The sequence below is a fragment of the Podarcis bocagei genome (assembly GCF_964188305.1).
Source record: "Podarcis bocagei genome assembly, chromosome: 1".
Taxonomy (NCBI): domain Eukaryota; kingdom Metazoa; phylum Chordata; class Lepidosauria; order Squamata; family Lacertidae; genus Podarcis; species Podarcis bocagei.
In genome coordinates this window covers 16,595,226-16,617,303 of record NC_138125.1, presented here as the reverse complement: position 1 = coordinate 16,617,303, position 22,078 = coordinate 16,595,226, and the positions used below count along the sequence as shown (strand labels likewise).

The following is a 22,078-nucleotide window of genomic DNA, read 5'->3' as shown; positions in this document are numbered from 1 at the left end:
TTTAGGATCCTTTGCTGTTTGGCGCATACTGCACTTCCCCCAATAGTGGATGTCTGTAATTTTTTTAAAAAATAGGAACTTGCTCCATGAATTTGCACTTAACTTTCTGGATCTGAATGAAGTCAATACACCAGAGAAATGCTTGTGCTTGAAGATGCTTGAAGATGCTTTTCACTTGTGCTGGTAGCAAGACCGGAAGCTTTTGCCATGCAATAGGTACTTAGATGAAACTGCAATATTGTTAAAGAGTTGTTGCCCTCGTACATGGAAGAAATGCAACGTTTTAGCAGTACAGAAACTACATGGCTATGTTCTGGTTCATGCTTCCCTTGAATACATCTTTGGCTTTTCTGGAGGGAAAATCCAATTACTGTACAACTTTCATATTTAAGGTAAGGTCAGGTTTCACTTATTTTTGTACTATCTATCCACTAGCATTACTGATTAACCCCCCCTCCCCCATTGTATCATTGACCTCCCTTCTAGGATAGGTGTTCACCTCTATATTTTGGGGAATCTGATGCTTTGGATGATGGTCATAAATTTATTTATACAATTAGTTGTACCAGTAATACACAAACTACCTTACTTTCCTTGTTAGAGAGAGGTTGTTATAGAAGTGGATTTCATTTCAAAAGGGTAGAATATAACAAACCTTGAGAGTACCATTTCAAAACCCTGTATTTTAATAAAACGGCATTTTTATTTTTCATTTAAACGGTCATTCTGAAAGCGACTTAAGAATCTTCTTGTCCCTGGCAGATACAAGGCCCCTCCCCCACAAAATATACTTTCAGATATTATTGGCTCTTCTAGCACAAATGCACAATGTGTTCTTTGAAGTGAAATTGTATTGAGCATGTGACAAATCGTATTTTAACTGATAAAGCATGCCCATGCTGTTTAAGCTTCCGTGCTACAGGAATATGTTGGGAGAGCAACAGCAAGACTAACTTGATCTTACGAACGACGCATGCAGAGAAAATCTGCCCATTTACATAATTTGGAAAATAAATCTTTACACAAGATTGCACTCAAATCAGATGTAACATACTCCAGAAGACACTAAGTAGACTCGGGTTTTGAAACTACCAAACACCTTCCCCGCTGCTTCAATCTATATCTCCACAGTCACATTTACAAAAATACACAAATTCAGTTTCAACACATCTTAAATAAGAAGTACTGTGTCGTATTTAATATAAAAGTAGTAACAATTCCATTCCTACCAGAGCAGCACAATTGGAACAAATTAAGAAGAAATAAAATTGTACATTGGGAGCTTTAAAAAAAATTAAGTGCAGACTGAGTTATGAAAACGGTGCTCACGTAGAAAGGCTCCTTTTCCTTTTTTTTAAAGTTAAGCACAAAAATAATAATATTGTAGCATCTTGCTGCAGCATTTGAGAAGATAAGGCACTATTGCTGTTAGTGTACCTTTCAAAAGTATTGGCGAGCACAAGGGATTCTTAGTCCATCAGTAACCACCTCTTCTTCCCAGAGCAGGCAAGTGGTAGTGTTTCACAGGAGATTTAAATTCCTTCTGTCTTTCAGGCTGTTGGTGAGACAACACAAGTTAAAATGGGCTGTTAATTACTTGTCTAAAATTGTACAATCTGATAAGCAAGGCAGAATTACCTTGCAGTGTGTCCCAAAATATGTTATGGGCTGCAACACTTGGACTTGCCCGTTGGTTGCTGGGAGAGGAAAAACTGACTGAAATGGAGGATTAGGGTAAGAAGTCAAGTTGGTTACTTCAGGAACAGCCAGTTTGGGCAACTCCACTGTATAGGGAAATCCACGACGTCCCAGTGGATTCTCCTGGGCTCTCCTAAGAAAGTTCTTTTAAAATAAAAAGTAAAAGTTCAATTTTTTTTTGAAATCAGTATGTTTCGTGTAGGCTAAATGTTAAGTGTTTGACGACCTGTGTTGGTCTGGTTGACATTGCTGCTGTGATGGTCTAAGCATGTATGCAAACTTACAACCAAAATGGTTCTTCCCGAGTAGTGCTGCTTGTTTTCTGTGATCACACCTTCAGAAAGAAACACATAGATGGATGTACTTTAAAGGTATTAAGATTAGTGTAGGCGCAAATGTCGATAATTTTAACTACACCAATACTGGTATCCAAACGCTACTGGAGAAAAGCTGGAGCATATTGGAAGGTGGATACTTACCAGGAAAATAGATTTTTTGCTGCTCTAATTTTAAGAGAACCAAGAATTTCAACTGTGCCACAAGCTAAGGCTTGATTAAACTTGCTCTGTTAGTAGCATGAGATTAATTTCTAATTTCTAAAACTGCTCCCTAGAACAGCTATTGGAATACCTTCTAAATAAGACAAAACATTGGTTAGATCTGACATAGAATTTGATAGGGAAGGTGTTGTCAACTTAAACCTGGTGCCTTCAGAATTCCATGGTGGGAGGGAAGCTAAGCGTAGTGGTTTCAAAAGGTAAGATCAGGCACATTTCATCCTGCCCCCTCCCCTTGCACAAGTGATCCAATAGATCCTGGAAAAGCTTTATTAGAATAAGTGACCCTCTTTTCCCTGCTTGGATTTCAGTTTGGTCAGCATAGAATCTTGTTTGGGTGCTGGCAAATGAGATACTGATAGCTCAAGTGACAACTTGCATCTGGTTCAGCCAGATTCTTCCGATTTCATAGTTCTATAATTAATGTACAATTTGCAGGGATGATTTAATAAGCCTGGATGCAACAGCAGTCATGCTCACAGAACATCTCAAGAAAAGATGTGTAAATAACCTGTTCCAGCATAATTACATGTGCATCTTCATAAGGTCACTAAAAGTTTTCTGAGCGCCAAATGCTATACTGTATGCTCCTCCAAGCTGTAAATCATAATATTCAGCACCCTGACATTAGCCTGGTAGTGACTGGCAACAAGAAATTCCATGCAGGCAGATGAACAGGCTTGTAGAGAAGGGACAGAACATTTCCCCCATCCACTCCCAAGCTAGAAACTAAACAGGCTGCCAGGAAGCCTCCCTGCAATTCCATATAAATGGAGCAGGTTCCTGCAAGAGGGATAGAGCCCTCTTCCCGCAGCCACCAACAAGCTAGTAAATATTTTTGCAGGCTAGTAGCTTTTGGGAGCTTATTTGCAATGCAGTATGTATGCAAAGCCCTCTCTAAAGCTACCTGTCTTGCTTAGATGGACATTGTTTGTTTAGATCAGAAATCCATACAGCCTTGGATCCTTTTGAGACAAAAATCCTAAAATACGTTTTGCCTATTGGACACTATTCATCATATCATCACATTTGACACAGGGCTGTTCTGTTGGCAATTTTAAAATGACATTACTTAATTAGGTTTATTACTTATTCATTGATTTAAAGATTACCTGCCTTTGATCCTCCTTTGAAACACGACGCAAGCTGAGAGTCTCCCTTTCTAATGGGTTTTCTGCTAATCTCATTCTTCTGCGTATAGTCAAAGCTTGTTTCTCTGCCAACCTGTTCAGCACAGAGCCAGACAAAATCCCACCTATGAAACTCAAAATTCGTTTGTGTCAACTAGAGAGTCGAGCCAACATAGCAACTCCCGTTTTTCAGCCGTACTAAACAGTAATTTAAAATGCAGCTGTTAAGTACCCAAACCTAGTGAAGTAGGTCAAGATTTAAGCTTGGATGCTATAGATGTAATTTAAGTCCTCTGGGTGATATCCAGTCTTGAGTTGTGTTTGCACCAGTGGGACTTTCCCTTCCTCGCAGCCCCCCACCTGCCCCTGTGGTCTGCTGTAGCTAGCCAAGGGCCTCTCTGGAGCAGTTTGGGAGGATTAATGAGGTTGTGAGAGGAAGGGAAGTCCTGTTCATGCACTGTTGCAATGGTGGACCTCACTCACTGGTTTTAAGTCTGGGATTAAGAAGCTGGAGACACCAGCAACTCCACATTTATTGCTCAATTCAAGAGACACTGAAAGTTTACTTACCTTAATTCTCTGAAGTAAGGGTGCTGTAGGGCTTCATGGGCACAGATCCTCTCGTCAGGATCATATTGTATCATTGCATACATAAGAGTTAGGCTCTTGTTTGACAAGCTAGGCATAAATGGAGAGATTCCTTTCCCTTTTCTGATGGGAAAATCAAAGCTCATCACTCGTGACCTGCATTAATCCAGTGAAAGGAAACACATTCCTGTCAGGAGGCTATTAATGTCAGCCTTACTGGGGAGGATGGGGCAGGGATGCCAAAGAGATAAAGCTGACGTAGAAAATCTTGAAGGCTAAATACACATTTTGCTCTTTGCCTGACCTTCGATTTGCCTACCCAGAAGCAGCAGGTTCACAGTTTGTTTGTGCTTTTGGCTCCAGCTCTGTCACTGGAAGCCTCAGCAGCTTAGAAGTGCCTTTTACCAACAGCAATTGCTTTGACTGCTACAGCCATTCTTGGACCAGAAAAACCTGGCCACGGCAGTTCACAAACTGAAGAGTGGATTGCTGCAGTGCGCTCTAGGTGGAGCTTCCCTCGCACACGATCTAGAAGCTAAAGTTTGTGCAGAGTTGCTGCAGAACAATTACTGACAATGGTGAGACTCTGTCAGCATATAACACTTTGTCAGAGATCTGGCTACCGGGCCGTCTTCAGCGGTGCTTTGCAACCCATAGCCTACTTAACATATACGTAGCATTGTTGAGTGTTCAAAGGACTTCTCATACATTAATGATCCACGTTATTCCCATGTTATAGAGGAATGAGGTTGAGAAGACAGTAGCTTGCCTCAGGGCACATGGCGAGGTCATGGCAGAGGCGACTTCCTGACTCACCATCTTGGCCATTAAGTAAACAGCAGCTATCAGGGTCTTCCTGTGCTTGAGGAGGTATTCACTGATCACAGTTTAAAATACCACGATGCTGGAGTAGAAGCATGTGTGACTTGTGGCATAGGGGTGGGATCTCTGGGGAGGCAAAGGGATAAATGCAAGTCCCTCTGCTGGACCTGCTCTGTGCTTGGAGCCTGAAGCTGGTATTTCTGTACCACTTAACACTCTGAAACAGAGATCTAACTTGTTTTTGAATGGAAAAGTAGACAGTGAGCGATCTAATCAATTCACAAGATGCCATTATTTGGAGTGTGACCTCAGCTCACAACTGATGAAGTAGCCTCAGGTTACACTGAATTGTTAGTCTACACTGTTTTAGCTATGGACTAGCAAACAGCTTCCTTGACATGATGTGTGAGCATTCTCCTCTAAATTAAGACATTTATTTGTACAGGTTCGATCACAGAGAGAATGCACTATGAAATCCCAGAATTCAAAATGTACTTACTGCTTGAACTTATTAAGAATCTTCTTGGGAGGAGTACCTACAATATCATGGATTTTTGATATTTGGTCCAGTTCATTAGATCCAGGAAAGAGTGGGTGGAAACTAGAAACAGAAAAAGAGGAATTGGTTGGGCAGTGTGGGAAATTAAACTGCCAGGGTTGAGGGTTTTCTCCTTGTGAGGAAAACTGTCCAGTCTTAAATTGTGGCACAGGTGTTGGTAGTATTTGACCCCTGCACCAACTATTGAGGAGATTACAGGTGGAATTCAGCATTGTGCTACTCCAAACATTCCATCTGCGCAAGCAATGCAGCTTGCCAGACAGAACAATCCTCTCTCCCTCCCCATGTGCTGTTCTGGGGGTTCTGCCATCCCCCTCAAAGCCAACCCCCCCCCCCCCCAGTGAAGACTCAAGTATATATTTACTAGCAAGGCCAAAGACTAAATCTAAAACGTTCTCCACGCAAAAGCACGTGCTTTCCCAACTGAGCTTTATCTGTTGTTCTCCAGCTTTTCACAGTATCTGAAATTGTTTCCATGACACAATTGTGAACACTTCATGCCATCTACAGAATCCTACCCTTAATGTGAATTTCACTCTAAGTCAAGGGCAGTGTGTCCCATTTTGCCGCCCGAGGCAAAATAGGAAGGTACTGCCCCACTGCCAGTGCCTCTCTTACCTGGGTCGCGAAGTGGTGGCAGGAAGCCGCCACCATTGCTTCTCTACTAATGACGGGGCAGGCAGGGGTGCCACCTCATGGTGTTCCACTGCCTAAGGCGGCTGCCTCAGCACACCTCGTGGCTGGGCCGGCCCTGCTCTCAAGTCAAACCACCAATTCCTTTAAGATAACGTACCTTGCAATTTCATAGAACACGCAGCCAGCACTCCACATGTCCATTTTATAACTGTAGTACCCATCTGTGAGAAGACATTCAGGTGCCCTGTACCAGCGCGTAGAGATGTACTCTGTATAAGGCTGCTTGGAGTGTATACTTCTGCAGGAACCAAAATCCCCAAGCTTCAGAAGATCTTGCTGCAGTTAAGATAGTTGTGGCATCTCAAATCAGAAGGCATTCATATAAAATCAATCATGTGTAAAGGTGCTTAATTTGAGAATTAAATCCGGCTATTACATTGCAATGAACTCTGGTCCATGGCTATTTTGGGCAGAGTGCTTGTAGTCTTTGGAAATGGCGAGAAAATGTAACTCCAGGAGCACTTAACATGGTAACGGGATGTAAAGGTAAAGGGACCCCTGACCATTAGGTCCAGTCGTGGCCGACTCTGGGGTTGCGGCGCTCATCTCGCTTTATTGGCCGAGGGAGCCGTCGTACAGCTTCCGGGTCATGTGGCCAGAATGACTAAGCTGCTTCTGGCGAACCAGAGCAGCGCACGGAAACGCCGTTTACCTTCCCGCCGGAGCGGTACCTATTTATCTACTTGCACTGGTGTGCTTTCAAACTGCTAGGTTGGCAGGAGCTGGGACCGAGCAACGGGAGCTCACCCCGTCGCAGGGATTCAAACCACCGACCTTCTGATCGGCAAGTCCTAGGCTCGGTGGTTTAACCCACAGTGCCACCCGCGTCCCCGTAACGGGGTGTACTTAACTGGGGGGGGGGGGAGCTTGAAACTTTGGTCACAAGAAGACTTACCAGGTTATAGAAGATTACTTACTACACTTCATCAGTAGTGTTTGGGAAAGGCTAGGGACAATACTGCCACTTATCTAAACTGGGCACCTGTAGTTCCACATCCAAAACTAACAATCCACTTTTCTCTTAGGTACAAATGCACTTCCAAATTGCAGTCTTAGCATAATGAATACAGAGTTTCAACATATTTATCGCTTGTGCTATGGCTGTGTTTCCCAAACCTACAACAAACCTCTTTTGAGTTTAGTCTTACTGGTGTGCCCCTTCTCAAGCAAAAATAAATTGGGGGTATTTTTAATAATACTATTTTATTTATGATAAAATAATAATAAATTCTGCCTTGTACTCTTTGAAACTCTTTCACGTACCTGGAGGGGGGTGGGACACATTTTGAGAAACACTGCACTAAAGACTGCTTACCTTTATTAATATGTTTTCTGGTTTTACATCTCTGTGAAATAACCCATTCCTGCAAGAGAATTATTCAGGGCAAGTAAGTATTTATATACCAAGAATGGCATACAGAAAGTCCCCTGTGCATTGGGGTTTTCCCGCTCCACACTGTCCCATTCCCAGTCCACCTTATGAACACTCCTGAAAACCATCCTTGGCCTGGAGATTGGTGGATGCTCCAGAGAAGAATTTGCAGCATGAGAGGCTGCAGCTGGAATAGATACATCAAGGCCAAACTGCATGGATGTTACATGCAGAGCCTGCTGCTAGTGGCTTACTGGTTTTTTCTGTGCATAGTGTTTTTAAACTGATTTAAGGTTTTAATGTGCTTTTATGAAGATTGTAAGCTACCTGGGCTCCTATGGAAGGAAGGACAGATATATAGATATATAGATAAATATATATATTATATCAATCTAGTGGGATTAACTTGATTCCTTTTATTTTGGAGAAAACTAGAATTGGCTCCCAATCCACATTGGAGCCCTATACCATTTCCCCCCTACTGAAAATCATTCTCTTATGGCTGTTATTAGTAGCCCCAGAAAATGCTATATATTGCCATCAATAGTCTACTTTTTGGAGGCAAGCAGATGAGCAATTTTCATCAGTGTGAAGTCAGAATAAATGCACATTCTGGATAGGGGCCCCAAGGCTGCTTTTTCTCCAAAATAAAAGCAGCCCCACGACTAATATCCTATGTACTTTGACCCTCACAGCAGTACCTTGGGGTATTCACTGGACTCTCCAGATCCCAGCTCAATAATATAGCCAAATACTACATTTGCAAAAATATACAAATGGCTGCCTTACCTGTGCATGTGATCAAGAGACTTGCATAACTGGTACATATAATTCATTATTTTCCCTTCAGGCAATGGTTTTTTCCTCCCTAGAGGAAACAATCAAATGAACATGATACAGTTTTATACAAAGTTCACTTTATGATGGAGCGCTTGCAGTCACTACTGCCAGTTAAGTGAATTTTAAATACGGTTGTGAGATGGTTTGCCTATGAACCATGGTAGAGTGTTTGTTTTCTTTTTATATTTTCCATAGTGGTGAGGAAGAACACACTGGGCTGGTTTAATGTGTTTCTAATATACTGCTGATTTTTTAAAAATGTTTTAAATAGTTGTTTTTAACTGTATTCTCTTTGTAAACCACTTTGAGGGTTTTTGTTTACAATCAAGTAGCATATAATTTTTATTAAAATGCATTCATTCATTCATTTAAGGAGGCTACCATTAGGAGTTCAGTAGTCATCTATCCCCCTCCCTAGAGCAAATTTTCCTGCTCAGCCTTAACCACTGTTAAAAGAAACACAGGCACTCACCTAACCACAGTTAACACATGCCAGAGTTCTGGATAACTGCAGACAGAGTCAACGCTGACTCTTCTCTTAATAGTGGTCAACATGATATGAAGGTTTGCTCCCCAGAAAGGTGGGTGTGGAGGAAGTGTTGATTCCTAAACTGGCTTTCCAATCTCTGCTGAAAGGGCAGCCATTGTTGGGAATACCCAGGCCCATTCTGAACAGTGTAAAGTACATGCTTTAGGTGTTTACTTGCCCTCCATGAATGGAAGAGCAAACTTCCATGCCTAGAGGTAACCTACTATCGGATACCCCCTTATATGGTGAGCTCAACCACTTGATACGGTTGGTGCATAGTAAACCTGACAGGAGATATATCAATCTAACCAAAGGACCTGAACTTTGGGAAATGCAGAGCAGAATGCCCTACTCCAAGATGGTGAAACTGTGACCCTTCAGAAGTTGTTGGCTTCCCAGATCCCATTGATCCTAGCCAGCATGGCCAGTGGTCATGGATGATGGGAGCTGAACAGCTAGAAGGCCACAGGTTCCTTTCCTACACAATAGGCAGTAGTAGCCTCATCACATAACCACACCTGCCCTGATATGGCACACAGACTGGCCCCTCCAAAGACTGCTTTCAGTATTACAGAGGATAGATATAACAGGACACCAAGGGTGTTTGGATGCTGGCAGTAGGATGTAATGCATAAGAAGGAAAAGCTTTGTCAAGGCCCAAAGTATCAAAAGCATGCATATTTTTTTATCTTCCTGCTCAAACTGCTACATTGCTTCATTTCAGGTAGCATTGGCATACTTGAAGCAACCATGACTAATTTACTAACTGCATTTTCAGCAAGAACATTACTTCTGTTTCAGTGTATCTGAAAAAGTGTGCATGCACACGAAAGCTCATACCAAGAACTAACTTAGTTGGTCTTTAAGGTGCTACTGGAAGGAATTTTTTTATTATTACTTCTCAAGTTATTGCTTGAATAAGCTACAGCTGTTTGGGATGATAATGGTGAATGAATGCTCCTGACTGACCAATGTACAGTGCTAGCTCAGGTTACAGACGCTTCAGGTTACAGATGCTTCAGGTTACAGACTCCGCTAGCCCAGAAATAGTACCTTGGGTTAAGAACATTGGTCATACTTGGATCCAGATTAAGATAGTCATGCTTTAGTCTCACTGTAATCAGTGGGATTAAAAGTATGACTAATTTAGCCTGGATTCAACCTACAATGTAGTAACCTGACTCCTAAGACACTTCACCCTCAACTATTTAAATACAAAATACATACCTTTATACTTAGCCATCAAATGAGCCATAAGTTCATGAAGAAGCTGAACAGCCAGACATCTGGATTTTATATATATTGTCCCATACATCTCCTGTCATAACATTGCATCTCTTTTCACAGACATTTTCAGAATATTCCTCATGGAAACTCAGACAAATTTTCATAAGCCTTAATTGCTTATTTTAATGCATTCTAGATGACAGAATCAATCTGCTTTCTAACTCTCAGTTATTGCTATGCAACTATCGCCATTAGGAAACTATTTCCATTCTAGTTGTTGCTTCTGTGTATTGTACTATCAATTTATTATTTTTCCATAGCTAATTTAATGAGGGAACGCAGTAGATTATTCCAGTCCTTACAATCTCACCCGAAGAAATGATACTAAAACCCCAGCAACTGTGGAGCCTCATATTCTGCAGTTTGTTCACATTGAAGATCAAATAATGATTTAAGATTGAACCCCCAGTATCTATGTCACTCCTTTCGAAAGGATTATCAAATGGAAAAGACCTCACCCACCACCTTGCCATGCTAAGTGCCAACTCATACATACATTATTTTACTCTGCATCTACAAACAGAATATGGATTCACATCAGCTTGTACTAGTGTGAGCTGACTCTCCTGGAAAGCATTGCATCTGAGGTGACCTAAGGAGCAATGAGAGCATCCATCTATGAAGGCCCACTCAGACAAGTGAGTCACCACTAGGTGTTATAGTCACTAGCTGCTGAACATGTATGAGTGAACTGTCCCTCAGAAGATTCATCGCTGAAGGAAATGGAACTGCAACTAAGGAAAGCAAGCCACATTTTCTTTATGTATGATACATATACCAAATGCCCTGAAGGACCAATGGGTTGATTAAACAGAGGCAAGGGGGAAAGTCTATTTTTGCAGATTCTCTCTTCTAGAGAAAAAAATTAAGGTTGGAGGAGGGAGGGGAAACTGGTGAAAGTTATCTCCCGCGTTTTGTTGGGAGGGGCCTCTGCTAAATCAAAAGCCCTTCCACAAGCAGGAGGACATTGGCTGCCACCCAATGAGTCCTTATAAATATAAAAATCAATACAATCAATGAAAGCCTTTCCGTGTAGCAACTCAAGGACAAAATTATTATAAAGGCACTGAACTGAAGAAACTTGACTACCACCCTTAGAAAGTGGCTTGCATAGAGAAGCGTGCTTTTTAGTTTAGAGAGCTTTTTATTCTGTCATCATTCTGCAATTTTTTGCATTTAGAATAGAATCATACAATCATAGAGTTGGAAGAGACCACAAGGGCCATCGAGTCCAACCCCCTGCCAAGCAGGAAACACCATCAGAGCACTCCTGACATATGGTTGTCAAGCCTCTGCTTAAAGACCTCCAAAGTAGGAGACTCCACCACACTCCTTGGCAGCAAATTCCACTGTCAAACAGCTCTTACTGTCAGGAAGTTCTTCCTCATGTTTAGGTGGAATCTTCTTTCTTGTAGTTTGGATCCATTGCTCCGTGTCCGCTTCTCTGGAGCAGCAGAAAACAACCTTTCTCCCTCCTCTATGTGACATCCTTTTATATATTTGAACATGGCTATCATATCACCCCTTAACCTCCTCTTCTCCAGGCTAAACATGCCCAGCTCCCTTAGCCGTTCCTCATAAGGCATCGTTTCCAGGCCTTTGACCATTTTGGTTGCCCTCCTCTGGACACGTTCCAGTTTGTCAGTGTCCTTCTTGAATTGTGGTGCCCAGAACTGGACACAGTACTCTAGGTGAGGTCTGACCAGAGCAGAATACAGTGGCACTATTACTTCCCTTGATCTAGATGCTATACTCCTATTGATGCAGCCCAGAATTGCATTGGCTTTTTTAGCTGCCGCGTCACACTGTTGGCTCATGTCAAGTTTGTGGTCAACCAAGACTCCTAGATCCTTTTCACATGTACTGCTCTCAAGCCAGATGTCACCCATCTTGTATTTGTGCCTCTCATTTTTTTTGCCCAAGTGCAATACTTTACATTTCTCCCTGTTAAAATTTGTATGTGCTGCCACATTCAATACTAGCTAAGACAACCGTGAATACTTGTCTTGCATTCTGTAAATTCTGAGTTCCTAAGACTCTTTAGATAAACATAGAGTTAGCCTAGAGAAGGTGGAGCTGGAACTTTTAAGATTCATTGCATTAAAATTAGTTGTGGCTCCTGGTACCAGACTGGTCCAGCCTTTCATTTCTCATCAACATACAACCAGCATTTGAAACAAACACTATGCCATTCCCTCCAATACTCAGCTATATTTTATTGCCGGGGGGCAAGAACCACAGGCCAAGATCCAAACAGTCCTCAGACTTGAAAGTGATTCCACTTCTGGTGAAAAGGATTGCTGCTGGAAAGGAAAGTCAGTAACTGCTATCTACCCTTGCTCAGCCAGTGGCATTGCAAGGGGGGTGGGATGGGGCCGTTCACACCGGGTGCCATGTGTGGGGGGTGACAAGAAGGCACGGTGGCGCAAGCAGCCATTGCGCTGCAGCAGCCGCATGTGGAGGATCCTCTGTTCACGGCTGCAGCTGCAAGCAGAGAATCCTGCCGCCGGCCGTACAACATTCAGGAGGCGCCACCGGCAAACCACTACGTACAACGTATGCACAGTGTTGCACGCATGTGCTGTACGTAGCGACGCCGCACATGCGCTCTATGTAGTGACACCACGCATGTGTCGTACGTAGCGGTGCCAAGCGTGTGCAGCCGGCGGTTTTCCCTGCCCCGGGTGTCGGTTAGCCTTCGTTCGCCCCTGCCCCCAGCCATCAGTAATAACTTTTGAGGTGTGCAAGAACTCCTTGTGAGTGCAAACTCCTGTTCTCACACACATGCACATGGCCAAGAATGACAAAGGAAAGGCAAGAAAAGATAGGGGACTTAATCTCTCAACAGCACTGAAACGTGATCGTGGCTTTCTAATCTCAGCCAATCAGTTGTTTTGAATTGTAAATATATATATTTGTGATGTGTGAGCTGTTATAGCAGGACTCTTAATTACAGAGCAGAGATGACACAATTATTAGCTGCTGTTCCTTTTCTACACAGTCTTCCCACCTGCACCTGTTTCCTCCTTTCCAGCACCGTCAGGCAGGTGTTTCCCTTCGGTATCTGTAATTATATGGAAATGTCATCTCCATATTTCAAAATCTCTCTCTGCCTTCACCTACTGGGAAGAAGACCATGGGCGGTAAACAGCTGAATGGCACAAACAGAATGACTTCAGCTTGGGCATCAGGACTGGCCAACTAGAGAAATCTTGTGGTCCTCCAGATGTTGTTGGACAACAACTCCCTGACAACTGGTCCTCCAGATGTTGCTAGAGAAAAACACCCTGACAATTGGCTATGCTGGATGAGATTGATGGGAGTTGGAGTTCAACAACATTTAGCGTGTCACAGGTTCTCCACCTGCCCTACTTTATTCTTTTGGTCAGCTATCTCTGCAAAGGACTTTCTCATTGGCATGATCTACATACCTTTGATCAGTTCATAAATGTTCATGTCCATGAGTTCACATATCAATGCCACAGCACCGGCTTTCTTGTCACTGAAGGGGGGAAAAGAGTGATCTTATTTAACTACATGGAAGAAAGAATAAAACTACTTATGAAATCCTTTGGTGGATGGGAGGTGGTCTCATATGTAAAAAGGCTAGAACTCAAAAGCAAAAGTTTTGAACTTATGTGGAGACAAAAGTCATTTTATTCAGTAGAATACAACAGTCTGAAAAACATTTTGTTATCATCCACTGACCACCTGTAGTCTTTTATTGGGCAGGTGGCATAAGATGGCCCTCCTTACAGTATGGGCAACTCCCCATTTACACAGGGGTTATATTCTGAGGCACCGCGTGTTTAAGTGAAATCACGTATATTGGGAACACCACTGAAAAAACCTGCAAGCACCCTCCAAACCTTCTTGCTCAAGCTCCAACTCTCGACAGGCCTCAAAGTTTGGGGCAAAGGCTCCTGGGATTGCACTCACAAAGGCTTGTGGGATTGCTAGACACTGTTTTCATGCAATTTCTGCCGTTTTTTGCTCACTTTTAGGGCTGTTTTTGCCCCTTTTCATGCTACTTCCAGGTTCATGGCAATGCATGTGCGCATGGTCACATGTGCCTTCAATGCATGTAAATTGGGAGTTGCCTGTACATGTAATTCTCCTTAATAGTGTCATTACTTGAGTCCTTCATTGTACTTTTCTTGTACTGTTGGTGCTGCCATCATCTACACTACCAGAGAATACAGATAAAGATGGAATAAAAGCAAGTTGTTCTTTAAAACTTGTACATGTAGAGTCTTGTACATGTATTCATGCTACCAGTGGCTCAATGGCCTTACTGAATATATTACTCAGCTATTCAAGTGCAAGTGATTGGCAGCCCCAGGAGGCTCACTTCCCAACGCAAGGGTATTTGCTGCCCTCCTGGGAGCAGGGGTGTAGGAAAAGGCAGAATCTCATTCATTATGCCACAGGAAAATAGAGGAGCTGTTGCCTCAAGCAACTGTAACCAGATTAAAACTGGTCTGGCAAATGAAATTGTGATTCACCACCTCCACATCATCTTAGGGAAGAATACTCAGGGTATAGAAAGGGAAGGTGAAAAAAAGCATGCGGCACTTACAATATCACTTCATGCAACGTGAGGATATTTGGATGTGGATTCAGTCGCCTTAGTGCTTGTATCTCTCTCATACTGTTCACGTGGTCAATACTTCAGTATATAAAAAAGGGAAAAGATTGGGCTACCATGTTAAGGTCGCTTTTGTTTGTTAAAATTACAGAAGAGTAAACACTTCATCCCCCCTCCTTTTTATTGTTGCTCTGTTCAGTCTGTGAATTGGGCCACACATAATCTCAAGAGATGTGTGAGACACATGCTTGGATGAGTGAATTAGAGCATTTCATGGTTTTCTCTTCCGGTAGCAGAAGAGTGTTATTTCTTTATTTTATTTATGTATTACATTAATAGCAGAGGCATCTCATGGCATTCCCCCAGGTTATGAAAGCGGCTTATAAGACAGCATGTAAACTACTTCTGTAAGAGATCACAGAGAAGCCTCTGTCTCTGGTCACCAGCTCCTACACCTTTGATGGTTGTGGGATCCGGAGAAGGGCTGCATACTATGTTTAACGCTTGGGACAAAAGAGAGACAAATTTGGATATGTCAGCCGAGTCCATTATTGAGAAATGTAGTGGTTGTAAAGTTAGTTGTCCTCTTTGAAGGCACTCTTTTTCTGTATAATATTTATAAATATTCAGAATCAAACTTTGATCATCCAAATTTCAGTATTTCAACATTTAAGTAAAAAGAAAATTAAAAAAGCAGCTGCACCTACCTTTCAAAATGCTGTTTCATTTGTTTACATGCATAATATTGTCCATCTTTGAAATTTTGTACCTTCAGAACATCAGAAAATGTTCCCTCGCCAATCTTACCAATCGTTTTATATTCTAAAAAGGTCAAAATTTTAAAAGAAAACTATGTTTTAGTATCGATAGCAAGCTTAATATCCTCAAGATTGCTTTAAATACTGCTTCATTGGACATGTTTACAGTTATAGCTTACTTACTTATTCAACCAACTCTCCTATCATCACTGTATCTATCAAAAACTAAGGCTTGCATCCCTCTACGCTGTATAAGGATTATGGAAATACAGCTCTTATTTATGGACAGCTGTGTGAGGAGCTCCACCTTGCTTAAAATTGCATTTGCTGTAGTAACTCGAAGCTTTTCTTTGCTTAACTGCCTATCAGATGCTTCTTCAGCAAAGTGTGAAATAGTCATTTTACTCCCATGGTCATTTATGAGATAAAATGTCAATCAAATTAGTGTCAATTTACCGTATTTTTCGCACCATAACACTCACTTTTTCCCTCCTAGAAAGTAAGGGGAAATGTCTGTGCGTGTTATGGAGCGAATGCCTACGGATGGCAGGGGGGGATCTGCTGCAGTCGTGAGCAGAGGATCCATGGTTCCCCTTCCTTCCCTCCTCCGTGGCTCGCTTTGAAACAGCAAAGCGGGAGAAGAGCCGCTGAGTGGGGAGGAGAGAGGGACAGAGAGCCTGCTTGCTTTAAAGGAGCAAAGCGGGAGAGGAGAGGAGCCTTCTCCTCTTATACCCCTCTTCTGCATTATTAACAGTATCCTTCTCCACCCACCCCACGCGTGTTCCTTGTCCCTTGAGTGCTTTTCCTTCCCTCCCCACTTAAAACGTGGTTACAAAGCACGGATCCACATGGATCCTCAGGATTTTTGCACTGGGTCACCCCAAATTCACCATCAGATCACATAGCATGTCCATGGCTACAGCTTACACCAAAAAAATCATGCACCCACTGTTGCCTGGGGCCGCAGTGGTGCAAAAACGTGGTTACAAAGCATGGATCCACATGGATCCTCAGGATTTTTGCATTGGGCTACCCCAAACTCACCGTCAGATCACATGTCTGTGGCCACAGCATGAACCACAAAAATCATACATCCACTGTTTCGTTTAGAACATTTTTTTTCTTGTTTTCCTCCTCTAAAAACTATGTGCGTGTTATGGTGGGGTGCGTGTTATAGAGCGAAAAATACGGTAGTTTTCAGAGATTTGAGTTTGCTGTGTAAGAGTATCAGAAATTTTTAAAGCTTGACCACTATGGCGTTTAAATTCATGCCTATCTAGCCTTTAAGTTGGACTGTTTAGAATCAAAGAATCATTTTTATTATTATTTATTAAATTTCTATACTGTCCTATACCCAGAGGTATATTGTTGGAATCCTTTAGTGAAATGTAGCACATGTAAGCTAGGATCACAGCTGTAGCTACATCTATAATCTCCTAATGCTCTGCTATGTAATTCAGAGCGTTTTACTCATGTGTAACATTACCACTCACACAGGGATAGCTGCCCATGGATATGGCTGTTGGCCCCCATATAGACAGCATCCCTCTTGCTATCATATTGATCACTCTCTTAACCATTCTTTAACCTTCTTTGGTGTTAAGCATCTGCAGACTGAGTCAATTCTAACTTTCTTTCCAATTGTCTTCTGTAGATACCTCTGTCCTCTCTAATTTGGTTTAGTCATCTCCCATACATATCACCTCTACAGCAACTGCTTCTAAAAGCCTCCACTGGCTAACTTCTCATGACAATTTACTTCTTCAGACTGCAGCTAGCTGTAAAGAAAAAGTAGTTCTTTCAGGGAGGGATGCGGGAGGCTCAAATTGCTCTGCAGCTGGAAAAGCAGATGCAGGTGTCTGCAACTCAAGGAGTGCATTGGCTCATAACTGTACACCATTGATAGCTTTGGAAAGCTTTTAAAACAGTTGGTTAAAGCAAATAACCCCACCTTTAAAACTTTAGATTCATTTAAGATTATGGAGTCTGAACATGTAGACAATGAATTGTGCGCTAGCATCTAAACAGGCATGGTGTCTTCCACATATTCTTGGAGTAAAAAACTCATCATCCTTGACTACTGGCCATGCTAGCTGGGGCTGATGGGAGCTGAAATGCATCAACATCTGGAAGGACACAGCTTGTCTATCCTCACCTACCCTTCTTTTAAATGAAGTGTGACTATCAGAGCCACTTATCTAATAATGGCAAAGCACCTGGAATCTGGGCCTATCCCCAGTTCAAACAGTAGAACACAGACTACAAAGAGTGAAGTACATAGCACGGTCATAGTAAGAATTGGTTGTGTGTCCCCCCCATTAAATATCTCTTTTTTACAATATATATCACTGCTTGATAATAAATCAGACCATTGCTGTTACCACCTTAGGTATGTTTACTTGACAACTCTATATAGTAACAAAAGGCAGGGTGGGGAAACTGTAGCTCTCCAAATAATGATGGTCTGCAACAGGTGTGGGGAACCTTTGACCCACCAGATATTGCTGAACTACAACTTGCATCAGCCCTACCAAGCATGGGTGATGTCCAGGGATGATGGGAGTTGTGGTTCAGCAACCTCTGGAGGGACGAAAGTTCCCCACACACGGCTATGTTGGCTGGGGATAACTGGAGTTGGAGTTCAACACCATCTGGAGGGTCAAAAGTTTCCCACTCCTGAAGGAAGGCTTGCGCTTGATACATACATGAAAGGAAAACCCATTAAATTGTGTTTTGAGTAAGCATTATCAGATCAGGGGCTAGGAAGAGTTTTAAGGCTGGACTGCAATCTGAAACATTCATCATGGCATGAACTTTTGTAGATCATGTCATATAATTCTCCAGATGTATAAAGCAGGCTGAAAATATGATAGGCGTTCATATACATCTGAATTGAAGCACACATCCTAATTCAGGCATCCCCAAACTCTGCCCTCCAGCTGTTTTGGGACTACAACTCCCATCATCCCTAGCTAACAGGACCAGTGGTCAGGGATGATGGGAGTTGTAGTCCCAAAACAGCTGGAGGGCAGAGTTTGGGGATGCCTGTACTAATTATTGAACATGAAACTAGAATAGGATACATACAACAAAGCAGAAGAAACACCGCCTACAATCTCTGTTCAAAGCCTGAAAAATGATGTCCTTTGAGAGGCAGTATCTAGCCCAGGCTTCCTCAACCTCGGCCCTCCAGATGTTTTGAGACTACAATTATGGGAGTTGTAGGCCAAAAACATCTGGAGGGCTGAAGTTGAGGAAGTCTGACCTAGCCCAAGGTCACTCAGTGAGCTGCATGGCTGGCCCAGAGGGGATTTGAATTCTTGTATCTCCCAGGTGGTTGACACTCTAACGCAGAGTTTTCCAAACTGTGTGTCACGACACATTAGTGTGCCGGCATGTTGCATGAACGCTCCCTGTACTCCTCCTGCAGCTAGAAAGGGGTTAGTTTAACCTCCGGTTTGCTAGTAAAAGGTTACCAGACATCCCCGTTTCCCGGGGACAGTCCCGGATTTACAAAACGGTCCCCATACAAAATCCATTGAAGTTGAAAAGTGTCCCTGGATTCATTGAAAAAAATCTGGTAACCTTAAGTAAAACTGAATTACTGCGTCACAAAATGATGCATGTCTAAAAAGTGTGTCACCAACATGAAAAATTTGGAAAACTCTGCTCTAACCGCTATTGTTGTTGGCACTCTACTGCCTCTAGAGACAATTGAGTGCGCCTCTGAGGGCGAAGTCAAAACACTGCATTAACAGCACCAAAGTGACCTCCTTGGGGTACAAGCCTGGGCAGTGTTTGTGGAGTTCTAGGGCTGCCTAGTCGATGACCCCCCCCCCCAACTTGGCCTCGCTATGATCCAAAGGAAAGCAGAGCAATACGTTGGGCACCAGCTTGGCTGCAGCAGTTGCCGGAAGGAGGCGTACAAGGCGCCATCCAACCATCTTAGCGACTCCCTTCTGGATCTGTGCAGGGTTTTTACTCCTAAGCCTTGCCTTCTCCTGAATAAATCATGCAAGGCGGAGGTTTAGGACTAGAGTTCTCCTTCTCCAAACGAGCTACCTTCCTTCGCAGGTTGGTGTGCCCCATCTGCCCCTCGCTTCCCTCCACAGCACATGCAGAAACCACTATACCACACTGTTACAAACACCTCTTCCCCTTCCCGACTGGCTTCCCCTCCCCACCCCCCTTTTTCTTTGCACACAGCTCTCATCCCCTCCCCTCCCCACCCCCCCACCAAGCGGGATATCGAATCAGACACCTCTGGCTATAAGAATTTAGCATCTCTGTTTAACTATCCGGCTGCCAGAAGATATACGCCGGTCGCATCCTTCCAGGACCTGGAACAAACTTCGACACGATGCTGTGTAGATCATATACGTTACACACGTGTACACACATACACACGTACACCCACATATATATATTCCATTAACCCCTCCTCCCCCGCCTCCTCGCGATCCGCCTTGAAAGCCGAGCTGCACCGGCTCCTCTCCCTCTCCCCCTCCCCCCCCCATTCCCTCTCAGGGAGACTCGCCGCTGCCGCCGCCCCCAGCGAGGCCGCCCCCTTACTGTTCATCCTCCGCTCGCTTTCCCCGCGCGTGCCCTCCGGTGGGGAGGGGGGTGTGGGGCGGCGAGGGTCCTCTCTGAAGCGCCAGGGCCCCCCGCCCTCCGCTCCCCGCGCCGAGAACTTGTCAGCGCGCCATGTTGTATCCCCGTCACCCTGGCAACCCCAGAGCGTCAAGCTCCCTCAACCCGGGGGCGCGACCGTGTCAGCCCCGCCCTCGGAGCGGCGCAAGCGCAGTTGCTAACCTCCGCCCTCTCCTATTGACTGCGGCAGCCGCAGGGCGGGCTTCATGGCGGCGGCGGGGCCTCCGAGGGGCGCATGCGCACACCGCGGCTCCTCTCCTTTCTGCGCGCATCCTCAGTCGCCTCGCCCTATGAAACCCCACCCACCCCCGCCCCTCGGGCGATCCTTGCACATGCGCAGTCAAGGGAGAGCCTAGAACCTTAGCCGAGTCGGGAAGGGGCGCCCCAAAGGTCATCTAGTCCAACCCCGCTCGGCAATGCGGGAATCACAATCCATGACAGAGGCAACCTCTGCTTTAGAATCGTCAAATGAAGGAGAGTAAGCTTATCTGGGAGTAAGGCGCCGTCGAACTTCCCAGTACGCATGCTTAAGTTTGAACTGTAAGGGGCATCAGGTAGAATTACTCAATTACACACTTACATGCGGGCAAGTTCCATTGCACTCAGCGAGGCTTACTTCCGAGTAAGCATCTCCTACTCCATGAAGACACATCTTGAGCACAGTTAAGCAAAATATAGTTGTTTTGAAAAGGAGCTATGTTACCAAAACCAACCACCACCCACTGTCAGAATTACAAAGTAGTTATTTTGGAGTGGGAGTTGACGTGGCAGGCATTCAAAAGGAAAGAAATAACATGCTGGTTGAGTCGCTCTTGCAAAAGTCGCCACTTCCAGTACAGAACTGGGATTGCAGGAATGTCATCTTGCCTGTGGATAACTGCAGCTCGAATACTGGGTCCCAGTTCGCTAGATACCTCTGCAACTGCTCCGTGTAATGAGACAACATAGGATCTAAAAAACAGAGATTTTGAAAATCCAGAATTCGAAGGTGTATCCAGCTCTGAAAATCAACCAGCTGTTGCATCGTTTGCTCATAAACCTTTTCTCTAGCTGTTAAATAAAGGGCATAGTGTTGACTCGTGTAGTCGATGCTCTGTGTGTAATAAATAGCCATTAGACAGTCATTAAACGAAGCAGCCCTTTTTCATAATTTTTCACACACACTCAAATGGATCACTTTTGAACAGCATGCAGATCTGCTTCGTTTTACAGTGAAACACACATTTGTGATTTAAAGAAACGACATGCAACTCCAGAAGCACAGCCATTAATATTGTATACGAATTCCAATCTTCAAAGTTGAGTCACCGAGTAGCAGAAAGAAGGCGAAGGCAAAATGTTCTCCTAGTGGCCGGTTAGCTCAGTTGGTTAGAGCGTGGTGCTAATAACGCCAAGGTCGCGGGTTCGATCCCCGTACGGGCCACGAGGAAGACTTTTGCTTTTCAATAAAATGTTCGTCCGCCACAAAACAAACAAATGCTCCGTTGCCGTAAAATGTCGCTTAGAAAAAAAAGCAAATTTGTTCATTTTGCAAAGAGCATAAAAGGCGACGGTTATGCGGTGTTGAAAAACTATTTTCTTTTTAAGTTTACGATTTTTAGGAAAAAAATGATTGATTTCAAAATAAATGTATCCGTACAGCAACAAAAACAGAAAGCTGTGGTTAAGTAAAAACCACCCGGGCTTCATCCTGCGGAAGGGCTGTGCCCATTTCTGTACAGGCATTTCGAACAGATCGCTATGGAGACAAATAAGGCCAGAATACTCATGTTTTGTCAATCTATTTAATCTGCTCGGCATTTAGAACCTCGACTTTGGCAATATCTTCCATTTTAATAATAATAATAATAATAATAATAATAATAATAATAATAATAATGAATTTAAAGCTTCTCCCTTGGATAATGCAAACAAAACACGGCTTCTCCAGGCATAATTAACCTGCGATTTTATTTATTCCTATCTGCCCGAAATCCAGAATGTGCCCGCCGAGTTCGCGTCAAG

The 22,078-nt window shown here is 43.5% G+C and overlaps 1 protein-coding gene across 3 annotated transcripts; it reads right to left on the bottom strand.

Annotated features, from left to right (window-relative positions):
• Positions 1-681: 681 nt before the first annotated feature.
• On the bottom strand, positions 682-20,325 carry MOK (MOK protein kinase). Of its 3 annotated transcripts, none has more exons than XM_081193496.1 (12): positions 20,237-20,325; positions 15,374-15,488; positions 14,658-14,747; positions 13,510-13,580; positions 8,212-8,290; positions 7,366-7,414; positions 6,148-6,326; positions 5,295-5,396; positions 3,956-4,129; positions 3,368-3,479; positions 1,639-1,842; positions 682-1,555 (listed from the first exon to the last, which is right to left on the bottom strand). In XM_081193496.1, the coding sequence occupies exons 1-12, from the start codon at positions 20,280-20,282 to the stop codon at positions 1,478-1,480; spliced, it is 1,299 nt and encodes a 432-aa protein (XP_081049622.1). In that variant the 5' UTR covers positions 20,283-20,325; the 3' UTR covers positions 682-1,477. The 3 variants fall into 3 exon arrangements, with proteins under 3 accessions (XP_081049622.1, XP_081049623.1, XP_081049624.1); XM_081193497.1 differs by lacking the exon at positions 20,237-20,325 and adding an exon at positions 19,997-20,176; XM_081193498.1 differs by lacking the exon at positions 1,639-1,842 and having other exon boundaries at positions 20,237-20,322.
• Between the last annotated feature and the right edge of the window lie 1,753 nt (positions 20,326-22,078).